We start from the raw sequence: 25,734 nt of genomic DNA on the forward strand, positions 1-25,734 counted from the left end.
TTTCCTCATTTGGCTGTTGGATTTTAAGCAAAAGCATCCAAGAAAAACAAGGCCTGTTCAAAAACAAGACAACTTCCTTTCACTGTTGCCTGCATTTGTACGTGAGAAATGCTCATGACAGCAAAGTCTCCTTATGTATAATGAAACAAGGTCAGAGACAGATTTGATATTGAAAAATAAAAGACTAAAAACTTAGTTTGAGTCAATTTAATAAGTTTAAAATAAATGTTTAGTTTCATTAGGATGATGCTATCAATATTTTCTTGGTTACAGACACATTATTAAAGTTTTGGGTTAATTTTATTGACAATTCTTAAGATTCTTTCTCATGCTTAATAAAGCATGCTACTCAGTTAACTCTTGTCTACATCAGCAAAGCAGATAATACAAAACAGGAAAATTACAAATCACTGATACTTAGTCCTTGTGGGAATCATGCTTTTCTCCCAGCAGTTTTACAAGGTGGCTGGCATTCCCTGAGCATATTCTGAATTGCACTGTGGGGAAAGAGGTTCTGCTCAGTTGTAGGGTGGGGGGATGCACTGCCTGAGGATTAAAAAACTAGTTCTGTGACCGTGAGGAAGTCGTTTAAATTTCCATGGTCTGTTCCCTCCTATGTGAAAAGAGAAGGTGGACTTCAACCTCTAAGATCTTCTCCAGTTGTCACATTTTATGGACCTTTGTAGAAAAAACATCAGGAGTTCATGTGGGATGACAGCAAGTCATTTCTTTGAGGAGAGTCTTGATCACCAGGCAATATTCACAGCATAGAGACTGTCGGATGACGATGGCTAGCATGGAAATGAGACCCACACATTTAAATCACCCAGCAAATATTCCGAAGGCTAATTGTAGCACATTTTATGAAAGATATTTCAAACTGTGGTCCTGAAGAGTGTATCCCATCTTGCAGAGGTGGGGAGCCTGTGGGGACAACAGTTCTGAAGAGGAAGAGACAACAAGAGTTCCCAGTAGCTAATGTTTGTCATTCTAGTTGACCGTGCTGGTCTATTAGGCTAGTGGTTCAGTACACAGATGAAATGAAACATGGAACCCAGTTTATTATCAGAACAACTACAAAGAAATTGTCCCCTGTCTAAGACTGGAGTGTCAAGTCTCTGCCCTTCTTTCCTTTCCTTCAGTGGTGGATGTGGAGTGACTGTGCATCCCACCAGAACCACGTGTCATGGCTGAGTCACATCTTCCTGCCCTTGGAATGAGAGGCACAGCGGAAGAGCTTCCCACGGAAGGGACACGGGGAGCCTGGTGGCTGGACCATGGTGCTTCTCTCTTCCAACACGTCCACTCACCCCTTGGGAGACCCTCAAAAGCCAGTTACATTACATGTTCACAGAATTTTTGGTAAAAGTAAATACCAATTATAGTGAGGAAGAATTTTGACCATGGAATATTTTAAAAACTAAAAAAGTTTATATTTCATTTAACATTTGACACAGAAGAGACCACATTTGAATAAACACATTAAATCTTCAGAGCACTTTCATTGTGGTTTTGGACCTCAGATATGACAAATACTTACATTGACAAATCCATAATTTCTTTTGTAATTTCTTTTTATTTTTACAAATTATACCATGATAAAATTTGACAAAAATTATTCATGTGAAAGTTTCCTTTAACATTTTATAAGTTAATCAAGTGCATACCACAATAGATTTTTGGTTGTTGTTCAGGTGTTCTCGTGATTTTAGTATTACACAACTTTAAGCTGAGACTACACTCAAAAATAAGTTTAGAAAATGGCATTACAAAAGGTTGGGAGTGAGCAGTAAAAAAACAAACAAACCCATGCAGGGCTGTTGTGCTGTGGGAAATCAGATGTGTTCACTGCCATAAGTCTTCAGTGCGGCCAAACTTAAAAACCAGCCCTCTGTGAATAAAACAAGAAATATCACATGACTCCCTGAATTTGAGAAAAGAGTATGTGAGATTTCGAGAATGGTGTGAAACAAACAACAAAGAATAATTGATGAGTTGTAGAAGAAACTTTGGTACGAAATGTATCAAAACAGAAACTGATCATTCTAAGGCAGTGAATTCTTCCATTATGTTCAACTGTGCTATTAACCACCATATTCCCAACAACCTTAACTTTCGAGTACTGAAGACACCTGTGACTTTTAAAAAGTTACCAGTGTTTACTATGTAACCGTTATATGTCTGATTTTTTTTTTTTTTTGAGACACAGTCTTGCTCTGTCGCCCAGGCTGGAGTGCAGTGGCGCGATCTCGGCTCACTGCAAGCTCCGCCTCCCGGGTTCACGCCATTCTCCTGCCTCTGCCTCCCGAGTAGCTGGGACTACAGGCAACCGCCACCACACCCGGTTGTATTTTTAGTAGAGATGGGGTTTCACCATGGTAACCAAGATGGTCTCGATCTCCTGACCTCGTGATCCGCCTGCCTCGGCCTCCCAAAGTGCTGGGATTACTGGCATGAGCCACCGTGCCCAGCCCTATACGTCTGATTTTATCAAATTCATTCAACACACTGTTTTGGTGCCAGGGCTATAAAATAAGATACAAAGCCACTGCCCTGAAATTGCTCTCATTCTTGTTAACGTGACGTGGTAAGTGTGGGGGTGGTTGGGGAAGGAGACTTATATACCAAGTATTAAGGGGGCACAGAAACACAGAATTCAGTCGCCCTGAATAAGTTAGAAAAGGATTTACAGAGGTGGTAATATCTGAGATGGGCTTTTGTGGAAAAACAGGGGTTTGAATGGGAGATTGGTAGGAACAAGACCTAGCGGGATGATGAAGGCAGGTGTTTCGGGGACAGGAAACAGTACATCAAAGGGGAAAGAGGCATAAAAAAGCATGGGGCTTCTGGAAAAGCCCAGGAGACTAGTATGACAGGAATTTGCCCTCACAGAGCTTACAGTCCAGGGCAAGCTTGTCCAGCCCACAAAGTGTGGGCCACATGTGGCCCAGGACAGCTTTGAATGAGGCCCAACACAAATTCGTAAACTTTCTTAAAACATTCTGAGATTTATTTTGTGATTTTTTTTTAAAGCTCATCAGCTATTGTTGGTGTATTCTATGAGTGCCTCAAGGCAATTCTTCCAATATGGCCCAGGGAAGCCAAAAAATTGGACACCCCTGGTCTAGGGTTTTGGTGTGGGAATGTCTACAGTTGTCCTTAAGGCTTCAATTTAAAAGAGGCAAGAGGGCAACTGTATGCATAAAATGATACCTGAGGTGTTAACAGAACAAGGAAGAATCCACCATGGCCAGATTACGGTTGGCCATGAGGAGGCAGGGAATGGACACAGCCAGGCTTTGGAAAGCCAATTGCCAAGGGTGGCACATTACCCACAGGTGCCTTAGATGAGCCAGAGTGCAGATGCCTGCCTGCATGCTCTATGGGGCTGCCTGCCTGCATGCTCTATGGGGCAGCTGGTGCACAGTCCCAGGCACCAAATGAAATGGGGGCTATGAGCCAGACACAGTGGCTCATGCCTGTAATCCCAGCACTTTGGGAGGCCAAGGCGGGCGGATCGCTTGAGCCCAGGAGTTTGAGACCAGCCTGGGCAACATGGCAAAACCCCATCTCTACAAAAAATACAAAAATTAGTCGGGCATGGTGGCATGCGCCTGTAATCCCAGATCTCTGCTCTTCTAGTTAATATAGGATCTACTGCTGTAACAAAGAAAAACTGAAGTTGGTTATTAGAGGCCTCTACTGTCCAAATAGCTTAAAAGAGATGCTGTAACTTCAGAATACTCGTCACAAGATATGAACTCTAATCTGAAGAGTTTCCTGGGCAAGAGCCAGGGACCAGTCCCTCCTACACTGTCAAAATTACCTGGGGTTCAATCTGCTTACAGGATACAAGGTATAACCCAAAGAGGCTGTGCATCTTGTCACATCTAAGTTTACATTTTTCTTATTTCCAAACTGATTTTACAAAATGGCAAAAATGCCTGGTGATGGAATAGAATAGGTGTGAATACCAACTGGTGGCTCTTTCTGAAGGGCAACTATTACTATTTCAAGAGGGCTTCAGTAGACATGGGATTTTTGTTTCTTTTTTGGAGGTGGGTGGGAAGGGAAGGGGAAGGAAAAGTCCTATAATATACATCAGATTCCTAGCCTTTTTTGGATTAGGGACTTCTTTGAAAATCTGATGAAAGCCACAGACTATCTCTTTCCAGAAATACACAAAACACCAATTTCCTGCATATGGAAATGTCTGGTGATACCTCACCTTCAGAAGGCTACTGAAAGAATAAAGGTTAAGAACTCTTGGCCGGGCATGGTGGCTCATGCCCGTAATCCCAGCACTTTGGGAGGCCAAGGCGGTGGGTCACGAGGTCAGGAGATCAAGACTATCCTGGCTAACATGGTGAAACCCTGTCTCTACTAAAAATACAAAAAATTAGCTGGGCGTGCTGGCAGGTGCCTGTAATCCCAGCTACTTGGGAGGCTGAGGCAGGAGAATCACTTGAACCTGGGAGGCAGAGTTTGCAGGGAGCCAAGATCACGCCACTGCACTCCAGCCTGGGCGACAGAGCGAGACTCCCTCTAAAAAAAAAAAAAAAAAAAGAACTCCTGATGCAGGCTGGGTGTGGTGGCTCATGCCTGTAATCCCAGCACTTTGGGAGGCTGAGGCAGGCAGATCATGAGATCAGGAATCAAGACCATCCTGGACAATATGGTGAAACCCCGTCTCTACTAAAAATACAAAAAAAATAGCCAGGCGTGATGGCGTGTGCCTGTAGTCCCAGCTACACGGGAGGCTGAGGCAGGAGAATCACTTGAACCCGGGAGGCGGAGGTTGCAGTGAGCTGAGATCGTGCCACTGCACTCCAGCCTGGGTGAGAGACTGAGACTCCTGTCTCAAAACAAAACAGAACAAAACAAAAACACACACACACACACACACACACAAACTCCTGATGCGGAGGATTAAGAGCTGTTGGGCTGTTTTGTTTGTGGGGTTTTTCAGCCAGTGACGGGGGTAGGTTGTGGGGGCTGGAGGGGGTGGTGGTGGTGGTTGGAGGAACAGCATGGGTAGAGAAAAGGGCAGGCCTAAATTTCTAGGAAAGATGAACATCGGAGAAGATTACTGATAAAAGCCTTGAGGTTTTTAGAGGTTTTCGTCATCTTTTCATTTGTAATTGAAAGGGAAGGATAAAAAAATGTTTGGGCTTTTCCTCCACACCTCAAATCTCACTCACAAACTCTACGATATCAAGGACAGAAGAACTATAAAATATATCAGAAACCAAAATTTAAGGATAAATGGTTTTAGGCAGGCTTTCACTTAAAGCAACTGTTAGAGATCTAAGTTTAAAATGAACATCACCAGTGTTATATAACTAAATCTTCATGAATCATAGTTACTCACTCATTAAAAGGGGGCGTGGTAGCAATCTTAAAAATTAATATATGCTCCTAAGGTTGGCAGCAAACCAACTCATCTATTTAAAATATCCTTCTCAACCTTACTCTCCATGTTTTATGAAAATATCATGGGGGAGGGGCATTGGATGAGTAATTAGGCAACTAAATATAGAAAATGATATAAAAGAAGCCATTTAAAAAAAAAAAGATAAGATAAAGAATGCAAAACAAACTTACCCAAAAAAGATGAAGGCATTCTGGAAAAATACAGCAATTCCAGGGTATACTATGTCTTTTTCTGTAAAAATAATTGCAGTGTTTAGAGGGCTATGATCTCAAAACATTTAGTTTCAGATATATTGGCAAATACCAGTTTTTCTGCCTAGAAGATTGATTTTTCTTAGAATTAGGGTTGGCTTGAGTATTAAAAGACATAATGTGTAACAGAGTCTAGCATGGCTTTAGTAAATGATAGCTCCCTTAGTTCACTTAACAAATATTTACTGGGGACATACTGTATGCTGGCCCTATTTAATGCTGAGGATACTGCAATAAACAAACAGGTAAAATTTTTTTTGCCCTCATGGAACTAGAGAATATACTGAATAAAAAGAAGATAAAATAATGCAGGAAAGGTGGAGAAGTGTAGTGTGACATCGGACACAGATGGCCAGGAAGACCCCATGAGAAGGTGACACTGGAGTAAGGACACGCAGGAAGTGGGGCAGAAGCCATGCACACGCCCTGAGGGAGCACGCCAGTGAATTACAGGAACAGCCACGTAGGCACAAGAGGGAAGAGCAGGGACAGGGTAAAGAAAGAGGGCAACTGGACAGCGGAGACCTGGCAGTCACAGTGAGGACTCTGATTTTTACTCTGAGTGAGACGAGAAGCCACTGGGTTGTGAGCAGAAAAGTGATCTGAGCTGACATATTTTAAGAGGATCCCTCTGGCTGCTGTGCTGAGGGTAGATTAAAGGAGGCAAGAGAGGAAACAGAAACCAGTTAGGAGGCTCTTCCAGGAAATCAGGTGAGAGATTATGATGGATTGAACCAGGGTGGTAGCAATGGAGAGATGGTAAATGGTGGTTAGACTCAGGATATATTTTACAGCACAGTCAACATGATCTGCAGATAGATTGGATATGGGGTGTGGGAGGAAGACAAGTGTCATCTTTGACAGGCCTTCCCCATCCAGGGCTTTTGGCCTAAACACCTGGAAAGATAGAGTAGCCAGCCATTAACTAAGATTGGAAGGACTGCTGGAGCAACATTTTTTTCTGATTGTATCTAGAAGTGAAGTTGAAATTCTCATAAATTTCTACTACTGGAATTGTTAATGACTGCTCATTGACAGAGGCACAATAAATAGGTGAACTGTCAAATTTTTCTCATTTCAGAACAGCTTTGGTTAATCTGATTAACATAACAGATGGTTTGCATAGGTCTTCACCACTATTTCACGTTAAATAACCACTACCACCAGAATGGCTTCTAAAAATGTTATAAAGCCAACTTTATAAAATTACAGATCTGCTGCTAATAATTCTCAAAACATAACCTTGCTCCAGAAGCTTTCAGGAAAATAGCCTAAAATTATGAGATAAAGACATTCCTATAAAAAGGGGCCCTGTATTAATAGTTGTATCTGGGAAAGAATTATCAGTAATTTCACTTTCTTGAGTTCTTTTACATTCTTAGTTTTCTATAATGAATAAGCATTATGCAATTCCCATGATAAAAGGTAATTTTTTTCCTTTTTTTCTTGTTTTGATTTTTGAGAGGGTCTCCCTCTGTTGCCCAGGCTGCAGTGCAGTGGCGTGATCGCAGCTCACTGCAACCTCCACCTCCCAGGTTCAAGAGATCTCGTGCCTCAGCCTCCCAAGTAGCTGGGATTGGAGGTGTGCGCCACCATGGCTGGCTAATTTTTATTTCTAGTAGAGATGGGGTTTTGCCATGTTGGCCAGACTGGTCTCAAACTCAAAATATATACATTTTAAAATATATATATGGCTGGGCGTGGTGGCTCACTCCTGTAATCCCAGCACTTTGGGAGCCAAGGCAGGTGGATCACCTGAGGTCAGGAGTTCAAGACCAGCCTGGCCAACATGGCGGAACCCTGTCTCTACTAAAAATACAAAAATTAGCTGGACATGGCGACAGGCGCCTGTAATCCCAGCTACTTGGGAGACTGAGGCAGAAGAATCGCTTGAACCTGGGAGACGGAGGTTGCAGTGAGCTGAGATCGCATCACTGCACTCCAGCCTGGGCAACAAATATACATATAAAAAACAGATTTTATAGCAGCAAAAGAACAACTAACTTATAATATCATGTGAAATGCAAACGGGATAAAAATTATGATAATAACTAAAAACATAAGAAAAGAGAACAAAAGGAAATAAACCAAAATATTTAAGAGTGGTGAAATTATTACTTCTTTTTCTTTTTTTCTTTTCTCTTTTTTTGAGACAGGGTCTCACTTTGTCACCCAGGCTGGAGTACAGTGGCACAATCACAGCTCACTGCAATCTCTGCCTCCCGGGCTCAGGTGATCCTCTCACCTCAGTCTCCCGAGTAGCTGGGACCGCACGTGCACGTCACCATACTCGGCTAAATATTTATTATTTGTAGAGATGGGGTCTCCCTATGTTGTCCAAGCTGGTCTCAAAATCCTGGCCTCATGCAGTACTCCCTCCTTGGCCTCCTGAAGTGCTGGGATTACACTGCACCCACCCTTTTTTATTTTCTACAATTTTGGTAACATGATTTTAATAATAAATTACACATGGCTAGGCCTAGTGGTTCACACCTGTAATCCCAGCACTTTGGGAAGCTGAGGCAGGCAGATCACTTGAGCCCGGGAGTTTGAGACCAGCCTGGGCAACATGGTGAAGCCCCATCTCTACAAAAAATACAAAACTAGCAGGGCGTGGTGGCATGCGCCCGTCATCTCAGCTACTCAGGAGGCTGAGTGGGAGGATTGCTTGAGCCTGGGAGGTGGAGGTTGCAGTAAGCTGAGATTGTGCCACTGCATTCCAGCCTGGGTGACAGAGCAAGACCCTGTCTCAAAAACTGAAAAAAAAATTAAAATAAAATTAAAAATACAAATATTTGGAAATATCTATTACTCTCGTCTATGAGATTAAATCATTTTAATAAAAATTTAGGAAACATTATTTTAATCTAAAAGTTACAATTTATTCAAATAAGTGTTAAAATATGAGCAGAATATATATAACCTGGTCCTGTTTTTATAAATCATTAATACTGTATTTTTACTATGACAGCCATAGCAATTTTACCTGGACCATTAAATGGGTTTTCTATTTTTCTAGGGTCCCTCAAGGTGAAATTTCTCCCAGGGTCTAACAGTATACCTTTTCCTGAGCTTGCCTTAAAGTGGCCTTATATAGCGGATGTATATTAAATGTTAGTTTACTTTTCTGTCTGAAAGGTGACATCATATTACCAGGGAGGCTTAACTGAATAAATCTCAATTCTGGGATGTTAGAGCTTTGCACAGATATTCTGAAAGTCAGAACTTGTTAGGCCAGGCTTGAGGCCAGGAGTTCAAGGCCAGCCTTAGCAACATGGCAAGATCCATCTCTACAAAAAATTTAAAAATTAGCTGGGTGTGGTTGTGTGTGCCTGTGGCCCTAGCTACCTGGGAAGCTGAAGTGTGAGGATGGCTTGAGCCCAGGAGGTTGAGGCTGCAGTGGGCCATGATCATGCCATTGCACTCTAGCCTGGGTGATAGTGAGACTCTTGTCTCTAAAAAAGAAACAAAGCTTGCTAACTAGCTAGATAACATATGTTCTGCTTTTGAGATTTTTGGAAGCCAAAGAAAAGCAGTGTTTAGAGCTGTCTCATCCCTTCCAGGCTCTGGATAAGAAGAAAAATGACTGAAGAAAGGAATACTAAAAATACATAAGACAAAGAAAACCAAACACTGTCAGTGGAGGGTGGGGGGTCCCAGATATAAATGCATCACTAGTAGTTGGCCCATCTATAGGAAAAAAGTTTTATTCTAAAATAACCAACTTTAATGCAAAATTCCAGTATTCCACTGAAGTAAATTGTAGCCTATGTTTTCTCTTACCTTTAGCAACATAACCTCCAAAAAGAATCCACATAGATGCAATCAGAGATCCAAAGGCCAACATGAAACCAATGAAAAGCCAAATGCGAGCACCTTGAAAGAAATAATATTTTACCAGAATTCTTTCTTATAGGGCAGTACAATTAACTTTCAAAAAGAAAACAAAACCCAAACAGAAAAAAAGTGCAACTGCCATTAAAGTCTGATGTGAGAACAGTAAAGGATGTGTTAAACATCATCAGTGTACCTGTTGGCCTTTTTCTTCTTGGTTGGTCTGTATAGATTTTTAAAAATTATTTATGAGTCTGTATAAGTGCATATACTTACTTTCCCCAACTGCCAACACTGAGAAAACCTATACTCAACCTTCCTATAAAACATCTCATAAAATCTGTTTCACCATATTTAGAGGCTCATTCTCCTTATGCTTTTATATAGACAATGCTCCCACATTTTTTTTTTTTTTTTTGAGGCAGAGTCTTGCTCTGTTTCCCAGGCTGGAGTGCAGTGGTGCAATCTCGGCTCGCTGCAAGCTCCACCCCCCAGGTTCATGCCATTCCCCTGCCTCAGCCTCCAGAGTAGCTGGGACTACAGGCGCCCACCACCACGCCCAGCTGATTTTTTTGTATTTTTAGTAGAGACGGGGTTTCCCTGTGTTAGCCAGGATGATCTCGATCTCCTGACCTTGTGATCTGCCTGCCTTGGCCTCCCAAAGTGCTGGGATTACAGGCGTGAGCCACTGCGCCCGGCCGCTCCCAGATCTTCCAAGAGTACTTTCAAACAGTAACACAGACATACAGTAAAAAATTCACATTCAGTGATATACGAATCTCAAAGCTACCATATTTCACTTTCAGGGAAGTTAGGCAGCAAAATAAATTCAAATTTACTGTGACTAGAACTTAGGAAGGTTGCATTAAAATTATGTTAACAGAGGAGGACAGGCAACTTTCAAATCACATTAACATGTTTATGAAGATTTGCTATAAATAATAAATGGAGTCATGACTGCCTAAAATGAATTCTGATAGGGCCTCTTTAATTTGCATAAATACATTTTAATAAAAACACTGCCTACAGCTCAATAAAGCACAGCAAATAGAATGTTATATATTAATTCCCAATTTCAAGCCCAAAACATAAAATAGATTCAAAATAATAAGCTGTTACTCACAGATATATTAAAACAAATAGAAAAGTGGTATTTCCATGTGAAATTCTCATCTTAAGGATTTCAGCATGTATAATAAGATGCTGTTTGCACCTATTTACCTGTTTGACCCAGACAACCTTCACTGTAACTATCACCTCGGACTTGTCCATTCGATACTGCATTAATCCTGTATGAATAAAATAAAACCAAGAAATCAGGGTCCATGACACCAATTACCAGAAACAATAATCTACAGTTTCTCAAATGTAAGGTTAGGCCTGAAAGTCTTTTTTTTTTTTTTTTTTAAAGATACAGGGTCTCACTCTGTTGCTCAAGCTAGAATGCAGTGGCACAACCATGGCTTACTGCAGCCTTGAAATCCCGGGCTCAAGTGATCCTCCCACTTCAGCCTCCTGAGTTAGCTGGGATTACAGGTGTGCACCACCACGCCCGGCTAATTTTTAAAAATTTTTTGTAGAGACAAAGTCTCGCTATGTTGCTCAGGCTGGTCTCAAACTCCTGGTCTCAAGAGATCCTCCTTGCCTTGACCTCCCAAAGTGCCACCACACCTGGCTCATAAGCCTTCAGTTCTTGAGTAAAGAGTTCATATGACTGGTCTCCTCAACCAGATACCCTTTTTTTTTTTTTTTTTTTTGAGACAGAGTCTTGCTCTGTCTCCCAGGCTGTAGTGCAGTGGCACGATCTCAGCTCACTGCAACCTCTGCCTCCCAGGTTTCACGCCATTCTCCTGCCTCAGCCTCCCGAGTAGCTGGGACTACAGGCATGCACCACCTATGCCCGGCTAATTTTTTTTGTATTTTTAGTAGAGATGGGGTTTCACCGTGTTAGCCAGGATGGTCTCGAACTCCTGACCTTGTGATCTGCCCGCCTCGGCCTCCCAAAGTGCTGGGATTACAGGTGTGAGCCACTGAGCCCGGCCAGATACTCTCTAGAGCAGTGGTCATGGGCCCCAGACTAGCAGAATCAGCATTACTTGGCAACCTATTTGACAAGAAAATTCTCTGGCCCTAACCCAAACCTAGCAAAGCAGACACTCTGGGCATGGGGCCCAGAAATCTGAGTTTTAACAAGTCTTTCAGGTGAGTCTGGATTGTTAAAATTTGGGAACGAGGCTGGGCATGGTGGTTCATGCCTATAATCCCAGCACTTTGGGAGGCCAAGGTGGGCGGATCACCTGAGGTGAGGAGTTCAAGACCAGCCTGACCAACAGAGAAACCCCATCTCTACTAAAAATACAAAATTAGCTGGGCATGGTGGCGCATGCCTGTAATCCCAGCTACGCGGGAGGTTGAGGCAGGAGAATTGCTTGAACCCGGGAAACAGGTTGTGGTAAGCTGAGGTCGCGCCATTGCGATTCAGCCTGGGCGACAAGAGTGAAACTCCATCTCTTAAAAAAAAAAATCGGGAACAAAATTCTCAAAATTTTCTTTTGCTAAGATTGGAACAGGTAAAAAGATAATTTCGCTTGGTTCTATCTGATATTCCATTTGTATATATCAGACATAACATGTACTCATGTATGGCAATGGCAAAGGGAGAAAATGGGCCCTAGATAATCCAAATATTTCTTAAAATTGGCTTTGGAATAAATTTTTTTGTAGTAATTTTGTACTGATGTCAAATGTTTGGAGAAATCATTATATTTCAAACAACACAATAACTTTTTGCTCTGAAGACATTATCGAATAGAGATTCAAGTGGTAAAATCTTGTTTTTTAAATCCATGATACAGGCTCTAAACATAAGAAGTGTTTTACTAACTTTTCATAGTATACCACTCTAAATTGAGATAGGCTTGCTTTCTTTAGAAGTATCCTTTCAAACATTCCAAATGTCATGGGAAAACGTTCACAATACATCAAGTTAAAGTTACAAAACATTATACCTATGATATATATACCCATTTAGTTGTGTGTGTCTAACACTAGAATATAAGCTTCATGAGGACAGGAGCCATTGTCTGTCTTGTTTCTCATTTTCATTCTCAATGCCTAGCACAAGGCTAGGGGCTTTGCACATAGTAGGTGCTCAATAAATGTGTTTAGGTCAGGCCTGGTAGCTTGTGCCAGTAATCTCAGCACTTTGGAAGGCCAAGGTAGGAGGATTGCTTGAGCCCGGGACTTTGAGACCAGCCTGGGCAACATAGTAAGACCTTGTATCTATGAAAAAAAAAAAAAAATGAATATAGGAATCCTAGTTTTTTTCACAGTAATATGATGTCTTAATTTATTCATACAAATCTAAGTTTCAGAATGATCAAAATACTCAATTATTTTCAGTGATCTCTGTACAGTACTAAATTATTTTGTATATAAAATAGATACGTTAAAAACAGGTTTCGTATTTAAAAGTAAAACACAAATAAATGTTCTTGGGTTACTGGTTCTCAGCTCTTGTTTTCCTTGCTGAGCCATCTGAATAAACTTCAGAGCCCTCTGTGAGCCACCACAATCCTGTCTTCACTATTAGGGACACTTTGGAATGAACAATCTCTATTTGTTCTCTGCTATGACTATTTTTATGTATGTTCTCCAATTTATAGAAAAGTTACTAGTTAAATAATCTTTTTACTGAAACGTCTGGTATTTGTCAACATGATGCTCCATAACTGGGGGCTATAGGTGTGCTCCTGGTGTTGGGGTGTAGCTGTTCTGGGCACTCTTAGCGGACAGAGCTGCCACACTGCTTCCCCTGCCCCATCTGGACAGCCTCTTCACCCTGCTCAGACTCCAGCATCCCATGTAGGGCTGCCTTCTTCCATCCCGCGCTCCGCTGCATGGATCCCCTCCTCACCCTGCTCAGGATCTGAGCCCATGCTGAGCTGCCCCTTCCCACCCTGCCTGAGCCCAGCAGCCTGCTCTGGGCCACCACAACTTGTCTTTCTATAGAGGATGCCTGGCATGCTTGACCTCACCTAATAGTTTTTGGACTGAATTTTTCCAGGAAGAGGAAAGGAAGTGGAGAAGAGTTAAATATTACTTTTAAAACATATAGATGTGTGTTAGAGAAAGAGAAAACAGAAGAAAACACTGGTAGAATATCTGTCAAAATGTTATAGTTTGGTGAGATTATAGGCAACTTCGTTTTTGCTTATTGGCATATGCTACTTTTTTTTTTTTTTTTTTTTTGAGATGGAGTCTTGCTCTGTCGCCAGGCTGGAGTGCAGTGGCACAATCTCAGCTCACTGCAACCTCCACCTCCCGGGTTCAAGTGATTCCCCTGCCTCAGCCTCCTGAGTAGCTAGGACCACAGGCGCGTGTCACCACACCCAGCCAATTTTTTGTATTTTAGTAGAGACGGGGCTTCATCATGTTGGCCAGGATGGTCTCAATCTCCTGACCTCGAGATCCTTCCACTTCGGCCTCCCAAAGTGCTGGGATTACAGGCGTGAGCCACCGTGCCCGGCGTACCCCACATTTTTAAAATTAAAAAATACAGAGTAATACACAGAACATGTATTAACATTTTTAAAGCCACAAAATCAGAGAACTTTTGTAATAAGAGAAAAAATAATAAAGTCATTAATGAAAGAATAGCTGCTTTTGGACTCCTACCCATTTGAATTATAATTAACTAACAGTTTTTGTTTAAAATTATGGCCTGACACTATCTGACACTATAATAAAAAGATGTAAACTGAAGCCAAATAGATGATAAACATTTAAAGACATGAAGTCAGCTCTGCTATAATTATGTTAATGCAACAGAATGTAAGTTTAGCAAGAAACACGTTTGAATAGTACATTCAAGCTCATATACAGCTATACTGCCCCTCCATAATCAGACTTGCTACTGCTTCAAAATGGAACAAAATAATTTGTTAAAGATCTGAGAACAAAAGCAGGACAAAAATACAATCACAAAAATAAAACTTTTAAATCTAAACCAATGTTGAAATTTAGGTGTCAGCTTTCTAAAAGAATTCTAACAGCATCATTATTACGATAAAATAAATTGCAACAAAATGGAAAGAACTAGAAATAGCTGCATACTGGCTGAACTTCAAAGAAAAAGACCACAGCCCTTTGCTATCAGTGGCTTCTGAAGTCAGACCTTTACTTCTGCGAATGAATAACTACTCTGGCACTGACTCCACGCCAGGCACAGTCAAACTGGCTGCCCTTAGCCACTTGCTTTACTCTGAAAATACAAGTTACTGTGTTTACACTTAAGTAACTGTAGCAAAATTTAAAAATGTGTGTAATTTTCAACTTGGATTACCTGGAAGCCTGTATGAGATGACTCTACAACCTAAATTAAAAGTCTACAGAAGGCCGGGCATGGTGGCTCACGCTTGTAATCCCAGCACTTTGGGAGGCCAAGGCAGGTGGATCACCTGAGAGGTCAGGAGTTCGAGACCAGCCTGGCCAACATGGCAAAACCCTGTCTCTACTAAAAATACAAAAATTAGCTGGGCACAGTGGTGGGCGTCTGTAATCCCAGTTACTCAGGAGGCTGAGGCAGGAAAATTGCTTGAACTCAGGAGGCAGAGGTTGCAGTGAACCGAGATCATGCCACTGCACTCCAGCCTGGGCAACAGAGTGAAAGCCTACCTCAAAAGAAAAAAAAAAAGGTCTACAGAAAGCTGATGGACAATGGTAGAGGTCAGGATGGGGGCTATACAGGTGTGATGGAAGTGCTGATTGAGAATGTTCTGGGGTGATGTTTTAAATCTTGATCTAGATGCTGTTTACATGGGTGTATATATAAGTAAAAATTTGTTGAGATGTATATATGACTTGTGCACTTTATGTATCTCACTAAATGCGTTTTGTTTGTTTGTTTGTTTGTTTGTTTTGAGACAGAGTCTCACTCTGGGCTGGAATCCAGTGCCGCGATCTTGGCTCACTGTAATCTCTGCCTCTCAGATTCAAGTGATTCCCCACCTCAGCCTCCTGAGTAGCTGGGACCACAGGCATGCACCACCATGCCCGGCTGATTTTTGTATTTTTTTGTAGAGACAGGGTTTCACCATGTTGGCCAGGCTGGTCTTGAACTCCTGACCTCAAGTGATCCGCCCACTTTGGCCTCCCAAAGTGCTGGGATTACAGGTGTGAGCCACCATGCCTGGCCAGAATGCATTTTATATTACATTTTTAAAATAATAAAGGCAGAGAGGCACAGTGACTCACATCTATCATCCAGCACTCTCGGAGGCCAAGGCAGGAGAATCACTTGAGACCAGGAGTTCAAGAACAGCCTGGGCAACATAGTGAGATCCTGTCTTTACAAAAAAACTCTTTAAAAAATAGCTGGGTGTGGTGGTATGTGCAAGTAGTCCTAGCTACTGGGGAGGCTGAGGCCAGAGGACTGCTTAAGCCCAGGATTTTGAGACAGTAGTGTGTTATGATCATGCCATCGCACTCCAGCCTGGGTGACAAAGTAAGGCCCTACTTCTAAAACATTTTTTTTTTTTAATTTAAAAGGAAAACCTGATTCTTTTGTAGTTCTTAGGCATGATGATTGGGTGTTCACGTGCATGTTTGAGATGTGCCTCCCTCAAACCTTGTTCTTACATCAGCACCTTACACGTCTAACATGAAAAGAAAAGAAAAAAAAAAAAGAAAGGCCCACAGAGAGAGTTGATCCCTAAAGGAAGCATTCATAATTAAGGAAACAAAAAAAGGCCCTTAGAAATTAAAACATGAGAACTGAAATGCAAAAATGTTTAACAGATTGGAATATAAAATAAAAAGATAAAGAGATGAGAATTCTAAGAAAACATATTGGCCGGGTGTGGTGGCTCACGCCTGTAATCCCAGCACTTTGGGAGGTCCAGACGGGCGGATCACTTGAGGTCAGGAGTTCAAGACCAGCCTGGCCAACATGGTGAAAGCCGTCTCTATAGAAAATACAAACACCAGCCAGGCATGGTGGCATGTGCCTGTAATCCCAGCTACTTGGGGAGGCTGAGGCAGGAGAATCGATTGAGCCTGGGAGGTGGAGGTTGCAGTGAGCAGAGATCATGCCATTGCACTCCAGCCTCGGTGACAGAGCAAAACTCCATCTCAAAAAAATAAATAAATAAATAAACAAACTAAAACAAATACTTTTTTCTTTTAAATGTATTGAGACGGAGTCTCCCTCTGTCGCCCAGGCTGGAGTGCAGTGGTGTGATCTCGGCTCACGGCAACCTCTGCTGCCCAGGTTCAAGTGATTCTTGTGCCTCAGGCTCCCGAGTAGCTGGGACTATAGGCACGCAACACCGTGCCTGGCTATTTTTTAGTTTTTGAGACAGAGTCTCACTCTGTCGCCCAGGCTGGAGTTTAGTGGCATGATCTCTGCTCACTGCAACCTCTGCCTCCTGGGTTCAAGTGATTCTCCTGCCTCAGCCTCCCGAGTAGCTGGGACCACAGTCGCATGCCACTATACCCGGCTAATTTTTTGTATTTTTAGTAGAGACAGGGTTTCACTGTGTTAGCCAGGATGGTCTCGATCTCCTGACTTCGTGATCTGCCTGCCTCGGCCTCCCAAAGGGCTGGGATTACAGGCGTGAGCCATTGCGCCCAGCCTTTTTAAATTATTTTTAGTAGAGATGGGGTTTCACCACGTTGGCCAGGCTGGTCTCAAATTCCTCACCTCAGGTGGTCTGCCCGCCTTGGCCTCCCAAAGTGTTGGGATTGCAGGCGTGAGCCACCATGCCCGGCCAAAGTAAATACTTCTTGTATCCAAAAAAAAAAAAAAAAAAAAAAAGAAGATGTGGTGTTGATCAACCCTGATCAACAGAGGAGGGAAGTCCCATGGTGACAGTGCTGCAGCAGCCTTACACAGTCATCAATTCATAATGAAACAGACAGATATGGGCTTCTGGGATGTTGCTTTCTAAAACAAAAGAGGTTATAATACATTAAAGAATATAATTGAGAATTTGGGAAAAAAATAAAGATGTGATAATAGTAGAAAATGCAAGAAAACAAAGAAAAGGCAGCAAGAAACTCTAGGAAAAACAAAAAACTGAACAAGGCTACTACAGTCCACATAGTAACTGTCCAAATTAGAACTGCAGCATTCAAGAAGAATGAAATGAATCCTAAAGAAAATATATATTCTTTCTACCAACAACCACCAAAAAAAAAAAAAAAAAAAGCAATCAGAAACTCCAGGAAAGGTCGGGCACAGTGGCTCACACCTATAATCCTAGCACTTTGGGAGGCCAAGGCAGGTGGATTGCTTGAGCCCAGGAGTTCAAGACCAGCCTGGCAAACAAGGTGAGACCTCGTCTTAATTAAAGAAGATAAAAAAAACTATAGGAAAAAACAATACTAAATAACAAAGTCATAGCCCAAGTATGAAGCAAACTAAACGATTTTATGAATTTGAGAAACTGTTAAGAATACAAGAATATTTTCAAAATACATTGATAAATTTGAGAAGCACAGAGTCATGGTGCTTATTCTGTTTGGCACTGCAATAAATTTTGTTTACTGGTTTTAAAAATTTTTCAACAGGAATGCTTCTATTAAAATATAAGGTCATTTCATTCCTCTGCTCGAAACCTTCCAATGGCTTCCATTACGCTTACAATGAAAGTAAAGTTCTTATTTTTGTGATGGGGTCTCGCTCTGTTACCCAGACTGAAGTGCAGTGGCACAATCATGACTCAATGTAACCTCGACTTGACTTCCCAGGCTCTGGCAATCCTCCCGCCTCAGCCTCCGGAGCAGCTGGGACCACAGGCATGCTCTACCAATTTTTGTATTTTGGTAGAGATGAGGTTTCACCATGTTGCCCAGGCTGGTCTCAAATTCCTGAGCTCAAGTGATCCACCCACCTCGGTATCCCAAAGTGCTGGAATTACAGGCATGAGTCACTGCATCCAGCTGAAAGTAAAGTTCTTATAATGCTTCTCAAGGCCCTATACCATCTGTCCCTCTCCACCACTTCTCTGACCTCATCAATTTCTCCTTCCCTTGATCTTGCTACTGCAGTTATACTGGTCTCCTTGCCGTAAAGCCTTTGTACTTGCTGTTTCACCTGCCTGGAATGAACCTCTCTTATATATCCCCATCCCCTGGTCAGCTCCTTCACTTGGTCAAGTCTTTACTCCAAGTCACCTTCTTAGTGAGACCTTCTCTGACTCTGCTGAAAATTTCTGGCCACGTGTGGTGGCTCACACCTGTAGTCCTGGCACTTTGGGAGGTTGAGGTGGGAGGATCACTTAAGCCCAAGAGACCAACCTGAGCAACATAATGAGACACCCTCTCTATAAAAAAAATTTTTTTTTAAATTTCTATCCCTCCTATTGACATCCCTTTCTCCTTTGCACTTATTTGCACATATCTCCTTTCTCTATTTTTTTCTCCTTTGCACTTATTTTAAATGATAAAAAGACATGGATTTTTCCTGTTTAATTAACTACTTTATGTCTTGTACCTAGAGCAGAATCTGGAATATAAAAGCTTAATAAACGTTGTTGAAAGAATTATCCCTTAGACAAAATACAGTTTCTGACTTAAATATAAAGCTATAAACCCTGGGGGTATAAAATAAAAGAATAGCTGAGAGAAGCTGGGAGGGAGTGGAGAGGTACACAAAAAGAATAAAGAGGACTGCTGCTTTTCTGTGTAAGTCCATCTCTACTGTGTGACTTTTAAATCATGTCCAGTATGTTAATCTGATAATATTTAGAATTTTAAATCTGTGCAACTATATTTGAAACATTTTTATTTTGTGGCAAGCTATGTAAGTAATGCCAATTATGATGACACTTACATTAGGAAGGCTATGGTTGCTATAACACCACAGGCATGGTATGAGTGGTTGAAATCCTTCATGGTGGGATAAATAACAGCTGCATCTATGATAATCCACCAGCCTGTAAAAAACTAAAACAAAGGTGATACCAATGAGAAATCATAGCAATTCTGTATCTCACTGGCTAAAAGCAAGGTATTTAAGTGAGGAGATCCCTTTTAATACATTTCAAAAATGTTCTAGCTTTTTCCCACATGTAATTTGCACATGGCCTAATAGCTGATTAGGTACCCTTAAATCTGAGAGCAATTTATATTTATTAACGTAACTTTTCTCTAAGCCTACTTCAATCATTATTTAATTTTTATCATAATAAAGCCTTGTAATCTAATTTGGTGAACTAGAAACCAGTTATCTCGTGGAGGGGGAAAGGAAAAAAGTGACTCAAATTCCAACTGACAGAAGTGTCCTGTTGATATATGATAAGCTTCCAGAGAAATATTCCCCAAAATCAAGAAAAAAGCATTCAAATTAATATGGAGAACAACTATTGTTCACAGAATTTTAGCTATCTTCTTGGTGTGAAATAATAGCTCTGAGGTTCTGCTTTTGATGAATTCCAGTGCAGTCTAAAGATGGTTTCAGGTGTGATTTTAAATTTAATTTAAACACCAGATTACAATTTATCTAATTGAATTTGGCTCTAGATATTATCAAGGGCAAAGGTATAACAAAATAACGCCAAAACTTCAAAAACAGTTTTTATCATCTGAGCAGATATTTACAATAAAATTATATTAACCAAATTCTGACAAGTAGCCTAGAAGATTTTAAAAGTAACCCCCTTTCCTATCCCCACACCAAACCCTGACTCAGTTAGCTCTGGGAACTGACATCTTCTGGCAATTATTTTAAAATAACAATTTTAGGCTAGTCAAATTACTTTTATCAGGTTACAGACAGATCCATACTCGATTAATAACATTTTTAATGGCTAGCATGAGTACATATGCCTTTCTTTTTACCCTCAGCTCAATGTATTTAAGATATTTTCTTCATAGACTAAAAACTCAAAGCTTTTTGGCCAGGTGCAATAGCCTGTAATCTCAGGACCTTGGGAGGCCAAGGCCAGTGAATCACTTGAGCCCAGGAGTAGGAGACCAGCCTGGGCAACATGGAGAGACCCCATCTCTACAAAAAAAACAAACAAAAAAACCACAAAAATTAGCCCAGTGTGGTGGCCTTCATCTGTGGTCCAGGCTACTCCGGAGGCTGAGGTGGGAGGATCACCTGAGCCCGGGAGGTGGAGGTTGCAATGAGCAGTGATTTCACCACTGTACTCCAGCGTGGGAGACAGAGTGAGACCCTGTCTCGAAAATAAATAAATCTTAAAGCTTAAGAAAAAATGGCTTGGTGCGGTGGCTCACGCCTGTAATCCCAACACTTTGGGAGGCCGAGGCAGACAGATCATCTGAGGTCGGGAGTTCAAGACCAGCTTGACCAACATGGAGAAACCCCGTCTCTACTAAAACAAGAGCAAGGCCAGGCGCGGTGGCTCACGCCTGTAATTCCAGCACTTTGCAAGGCCGAGGCGGGCGGATCACGAGGTCAGGAGATCGAGACCACGGCGAAACCCTGTCTCTACTAAAATACAAAAAAATTAGCCGGGCGCAGTGGCGGGCGCCTGTAGTCCCAGCTACTCGGGAGGCTGAAGCAGGAGAATGGCGTGAACCCCGGGAAGCGGAGCTTGCAGTGAGCCGAGATTGCGCCACTGCACTCCAGCCTGGGCGACAGACCGAGACTCCGTCTCAAAAAAAAACAAAAACAACAACAACAACAAAAAAGAGCAAAACTCTATCTCAAAAAATAAAAATAAAAAATTACTCTTTAGAGCCTATGACACCATATGATCATAAAAAACTAATAGCAGATCCCTTGAGGGATCTGAAGTGTAAATAAGAATTTTATTCTGTAAATTACTTCTACACAATGTATTTTAATGAGTTTCCTTTTTGTTTTTGCTTTTTTAAAAAAAATTTTAAGGGGCCATGCTAATCTTCTTCGTATCATTCCAATCTTAGTGTATGTGTTGCCAAAGCGAGCACTTTTTTTTCCCTGAGACTGAGAAGAAAGTTAACTGGATTATGGAGAAATGCAATCACATCTATTGACTGGTTTTGACCTGACTGCGTCTTAAACACTTCCTTGTACCTTAATATACTCATTAAAAGGAGATATAATCCATATAATGAACAAATGTTTTATTATGCCATTTTTACCATGCAGTTAAAACAACCCAACCACTCTGGTAATCAAATTTTAAACCATAAACTCTTAAAGTGGAACTAATAACTCTCCACAAACAACAAAATATCAACATGGTCAAAGTGGTCAAATATAAAATAAATAGTACATATTTTAAAACATCCTGCAGAATTCAAAACCCATAAACACAAACGCACCAAAAAATAAGGCCCAAATAATCAATGACACTTACTAGTACACCAGCAGCAATGGAAGCAATAGTATTGCGCTTTTCCCCCCAGTCAATGCATTCTGAGCATCTCAAGCCCTCTAGAAATCCAGACATTTTTTTCAGGTCACTTAAAAACAAACAAACAAACAATTAAATAAGTACTTCCATTTACTTGCTTCAAACCCAAAAAATAATTAATAGCTCAGGAATAATTAGATAAAAGTGAAATTACAAATGCTTTATTTTGGTTCCACATACTTCTTCAGAATATTTGATTTAGTTTTTGATGAATTTCCACATTATAACTTTGGAAAGTAACATCTGGATTCCTTTAGTATCTTTTTTAATGTAAAAAATGGTTTGGGGGCCGGGCGTGGTGGTTCATGCCCGTAATCCTACCAATCTGGGAGGCTGAGCTGGGTGGGTCACCTGAGGTCAGGAGTTTGAGACCAGCCTGGCCAACATGGCAAACCCCATCTCTACTAAAAATACAAAAATTAGCCGGGCGTGGTGACGGGTGCCTATAATCCCAGCTACTCAGGAGGCTGAGGCAGGAGAATCGCTTGAACCTGGGAGTTGAAAGTTGCAGTGAGCCGAGATCGTGCCACTGCACTCCAGCCTGGGCGACAGAGCAAGACTCTGTCTCAAAAATAATAATAAATAAATAGAAATAAATGGTTTGGATATATTTAAGCAGTATTAACAAAGGTGGGTCTCCAAATATTGAAAAAATTTTAACTACTGGTTGACCTCCTCCTGAAAATCTGTCACATCCTATTATTTCTAAGTAGGTATTAAATTAGTTTAGGTGATACTTTTAATACCAAGTATATGATTACTAATCCACAAGAGCTCTTTTGTATCATTTTGATTCCCAACTTATTAAACGAATTTGATATTTACAGTCCAGAAGCACTAACATTAGTAGAGAGACAAGTGATAAACTTTGGCTCTGAGTGGAAGTACAGATTCAAATGAAAAATATTTCTCTAATTTACATATTTTATCACAGAACGTGTGTTTCTTCACACTTAATCAAGAAATTAAACAATGCACTGCAGTTCTTACCTCTACCCACATCATTTCCTTTCACTTCATTCATTATTTTTCTTTCTGCAAGCCTGCCTTTTGGTGTCATTTCTATATAAAGAACATCCACTTTAATATCCCTATCTCTGATCCTAACGTGTGTTTCCAGCCAAAAGCAAGCACAGAATCGTGGTTAATATTAATTCAGATTACAAAAATCCAACTGCTATTTAAATATAGCCGACCCAAGCTGTCTTTACAAATTATATAAAACATTCCTGTAAGCCGAGCAGTAGAGACCTGAGATAACAGCCATGTTATCTCTTTTTAAGAGTATGAAAAAGCCTGAAATACGTATGACTTGCGAATAACAACACCCAAACTCCCACAGCGAACTTGAGTTCCTTAAGTTACTTTGTAGCCAGCAATAATGGTTGTTCAAATATATGACACCCTACAAAAGAGCAACGTCTCCCATTTTTAACTTCTCTTTTAAAAATTAAATATTAAAATATATGATTACAGCCAGTGCTAAGATGCCTTTGGGACAAGTTCAACTTAGGAAATGCACTCATTTGATTCTTCCCAGGGAAGAACTGCAATTCAATAAGTGTTATTTTCGGTTCATCCCAATGGCCCCACCCCGAATCCATTTTTCTTTGCACGACGACTGGCACGCTCAAGCCAGACCCCGCCCTCCAAACTCTGGGACTTTTAGGTCTCGAGGGACGCCGCTGGAAGATGGGGGAGCCACCTTTAGCCCGGGCACCCCTCGCTGAGGGAGCCGGCCGGGGCACGCTCCTTTCTCGGGGCTTCGGCTTGTCCAGCTGTGAAGTGGGGGATCGGGGGATTTTCCAGGGATCCTGGGGTGTCCTGGGGGAGGGCGCGGTCCCCTCTCCGTCTTCGCGGGGTCTGGACGCCGTCGCCTTCTCCTGGCGCCGCCGGACCCAGGAGAGGAGAGGTCCGCGGCGGCTCAGCCCGGGTCTGCGGCTTCCGGGAGGGTGGCGGCAACGAGCCTGTGCTGTGGGCACCAGCCCGTCAGACGGCCCCGGCTCCGAGGCCTCTCCAGCCTGCGGCCGCTACTCTCTTGCCCCCACTCCCCGCCCGACACTTACGTCCAGCCCCGTCGTGCAGTGGTTCCGGAGCCCGGTGTCGCGCCGCGCCGGCTCGCCTCACTACCCCGATTTTAGCCAAGAAAACAAAACGACCACGGCCTCCAGACACCCGGATGCAGCAGTACCACCCCCGCGGCTCAGTCGCGCATGCGGACACGGGGCGGAGGGCGGGGCGCCGGGGCCGGATGGAGCCACGCCCACCACACCAACGCGTCTGCGCATGCCTGGGCGCTGGGCTCAGGGGCTTTCCGCCGCTGTGGGTTCACAGCTGGACGTCGGAAGTGCTAGATTGGAGTACGCCCTTTGAGAGTAGGCGTGAGAAGTTGCTCTGTGTGCTGAGCTTTCTAAAGGAAGGCGTCCGTTGGCCTTCGTACCCGTCTTGAGTGAGGTGACGAGTGTTTTCTAGTACTGGGGTCGGCCCCGCAGCCGTCTCAGGTGTGGGTGGCAGGAAGAGTGCCGGGTCCCGCGTGGTGCAAAAGGTGGGTTCAGGTTTGCGGCCACACAGCGCTACTCAGGACTTTTTAGTCTTGTTTATTTTCTCCGTTCCTGTTCCCGCCCCCCGCAGCTCCACCTCTGGGAGAGGGGCGGGTTCAGCTCCAGGAGGCGGGGACTTCCCGGCTTGGCGTGGCTGGGGTGTCCCGTGGACCCCAGTCTCGGCGCGGTGACCCACTTATGGGACTTGGCCTTTCTTTGCTGTTTGTTTAAGGCAGGGTTTGTCAGCCTGGGCACTACTGAGGTTTTGGGCCGGCTAATTCTGTCTGGGTTGGGGAGGGTGCTGTCCCGTGCTTCGCAGGTTGTGTAGCTGCATCCCCCGCCTCTACCCAGTGGATGCAAGTAGCAGCCCCAGTGAACCAAAAATGCCCCCAGACTTTGCCAAATATCCCCTCCCGGGGAAGATCGCCTCGCTTGAGAACCACTGTTGGAGGAGAGCCTGGGTTTTCGGGAGGTAACCGTTTACAAAGGGGAGAACGGTAAGAAGCCGGAAGCAACGATGACTTAGCTACGTGAAAGACTTGTGGCCAGGCTCGCCCCTCTTCTAGAAGCCGTCAGTTTGGGTCTCGCGTCTGGAATCACCGTCAAGGAGTCAGATCCAGCCCCAGAGAGGGAGCAGGGTCGAGGTCTCCTTGCAGAAGGCGCCACCGCAGGAAGCACAGGCGCAACGTGCGGTCTCCCTAGCGGAGGCGCTCGCGATCCTGCAGCCGCCGGTCCGGGGGGTGCTCGGTAGCCCTCCTTGGTGCCTGTCCGGTAGCTGGTCACTCTCGGGGGAAGGTCGTGTGCAGAAGTGCACATGCGATCACACAGAGACGGCGTTGCTGCGGCTTTGACCCGATGGTGCACCCGAAAGAACACAGAGGGTGGAGGGGGAGATCCAGGAAGTGGTCGCGGAGCAGAACCCCCTTTCACTTCAGTCAAAAAGGTGGGTCAATTGTCGTTAAGGGATAGGCACAGGTTCATCTGATTGACATGTACGGCGGCAGTATATGAGTGGGATGGGAACCAAGGTGACTGTTGTTTCCTTTGATGGATGAAACTTATATCCCTTTGGGTTTTTTTGTTTGTTTTTGGCGGTGCATTAGCCGATTAGTAGATAAAACTGCATGGCAATCTATAGCCTATTTTTAAATGGACACGTTCTTACCACTCAGGAGGTTTATCGTGATGGTTTAATGTCTCAGGGTGGAGGAATCTAGTGCAGGCAGTTCTTAATGAAACCTTTTAAATTCCCGTTAGTGACTTAACATTAGTTTACCAGCTCTGAGCAGCTTTAAACAAACATT

At 42.8% G+C, this 25,734-nt stretch overlaps 3 protein-coding genes and 1 non-coding gene across 20 annotated transcripts in view; 3 read left to right on the forward strand and 1 right to left on the reverse strand.

The window, feature by feature from the left end:
- The window catches only part of LOC107971361 (RH-like protein IC), a 31,584-nt gene extending 31,389 nt beyond the window's left edge, over positions 1-195 (forward strand). The window contains exon 5 of the mRNA XM_024357060.3: positions 1-195. The gene's annotated coding sequence lies outside the window, so the exon portion shown is untranslated.
- Positions 193-24,125, reverse strand: TMEM50A (transmembrane protein 50A). 3 transcript variants are annotated; one of them, XM_024353606.3, is made up of 7 exons: positions 23,957-24,125; positions 21,834-21,939; positions 19,355-19,467; positions 10,741-10,808; positions 9,469-9,561; positions 5,605-5,665; positions 193-1,891 (listed from the first exon to the last, which is right to left on the reverse strand). In XM_024353606.3, exons 2-7 carry the CDS (start codon positions 21,924-21,926, stop codon positions 1,846-1,848), a joined length of 474 nt encoding a protein of 157 aa, XP_024209374.1. In that variant the 5' UTR covers positions 21,927-21,939; positions 23,957-24,125; the 3' UTR covers positions 193-1,845. The 3 variants fall into 3 exon arrangements, with proteins under 3 accessions (XP_024209374.1, XP_024209375.1, XP_024209376.1); XM_024353607.3 differs by lacking the exon at positions 23,957-24,125 and adding an exon at positions 23,596-23,930; XM_024353608.3 differs by lacking the exon at positions 9,469-9,561 and having other exon boundaries at positions 23,957-24,097.
- Positions 16,078-16,181, forward strand: LOC112207616 (small nucleolar RNA U13). Its single transcript, XR_002942038.1, has one exon. It is a non-coding gene; the product is annotated as a small nucleolar RNA U13 (small nucleolar RNA).
- The window catches only part of LOC134807381 (uncharacterized), a 35,860-nt gene continuing 33,620 nt past the window's right edge, over positions 23,495-25,734 (forward strand). For 9 of the 15 annotated variants that reach the window (XM_063784551.1, XM_063784562.1, XM_063784535.1 and 6 more), the window contains exon 1: positions 23,495-25,373. In XM_063784551.1, coding sequence (XP_063640621.1) covers positions 23,583-24,263 — 681 coding nt within the window. In that variant the 5' untranslated portion in view covers positions 23,495-23,582 and the 3' untranslated portion in view covers positions 24,264-25,373. The remainder of the gene's footprint in view (positions 25,374-25,734) is intronic. The other 6 variants (XM_063784567.1, XM_063784570.1, XM_063784544.1 and 3 more) reach the window with 1 other exon arrangement.

Source organism: Pan troglodytes, chromosome 1 (genome assembly GCF_028858775.2).
Source record: "Pan troglodytes isolate AG18354 chromosome 1, NHGRI_mPanTro3-v2.0_pri, whole genome shotgun sequence".
In the NCBI taxonomy this organism is placed as follows: domain Eukaryota; kingdom Metazoa; phylum Chordata; class Mammalia; order Primates; family Hominidae; genus Pan; species Pan troglodytes.

Bases quoted from the DNA above. Each gene is read 5' to 3' on its own strand.
- TMEM50A (XM_024353606.3), bottom strand. From the start codon at position 21,926: ATGTCTGGATTTCTAGAGGGCTTGAGATGCTCAGAATGCATTGACTGG. The intron at 10,809-19,354 runs GTAAGTGTCATC...TTATTCATACAG, and splicing joins GCAACCATAGCCTTCCTAAT to GATTAATGCAGTATCGAATG. The intron at 1,892-5,604 runs GTAAGTTTGTTT...TTTTATTCACAG, and splicing joins AATGCCTTCATCTTTTTTGG to AGGGCTGGTTTTTAAGTTTG.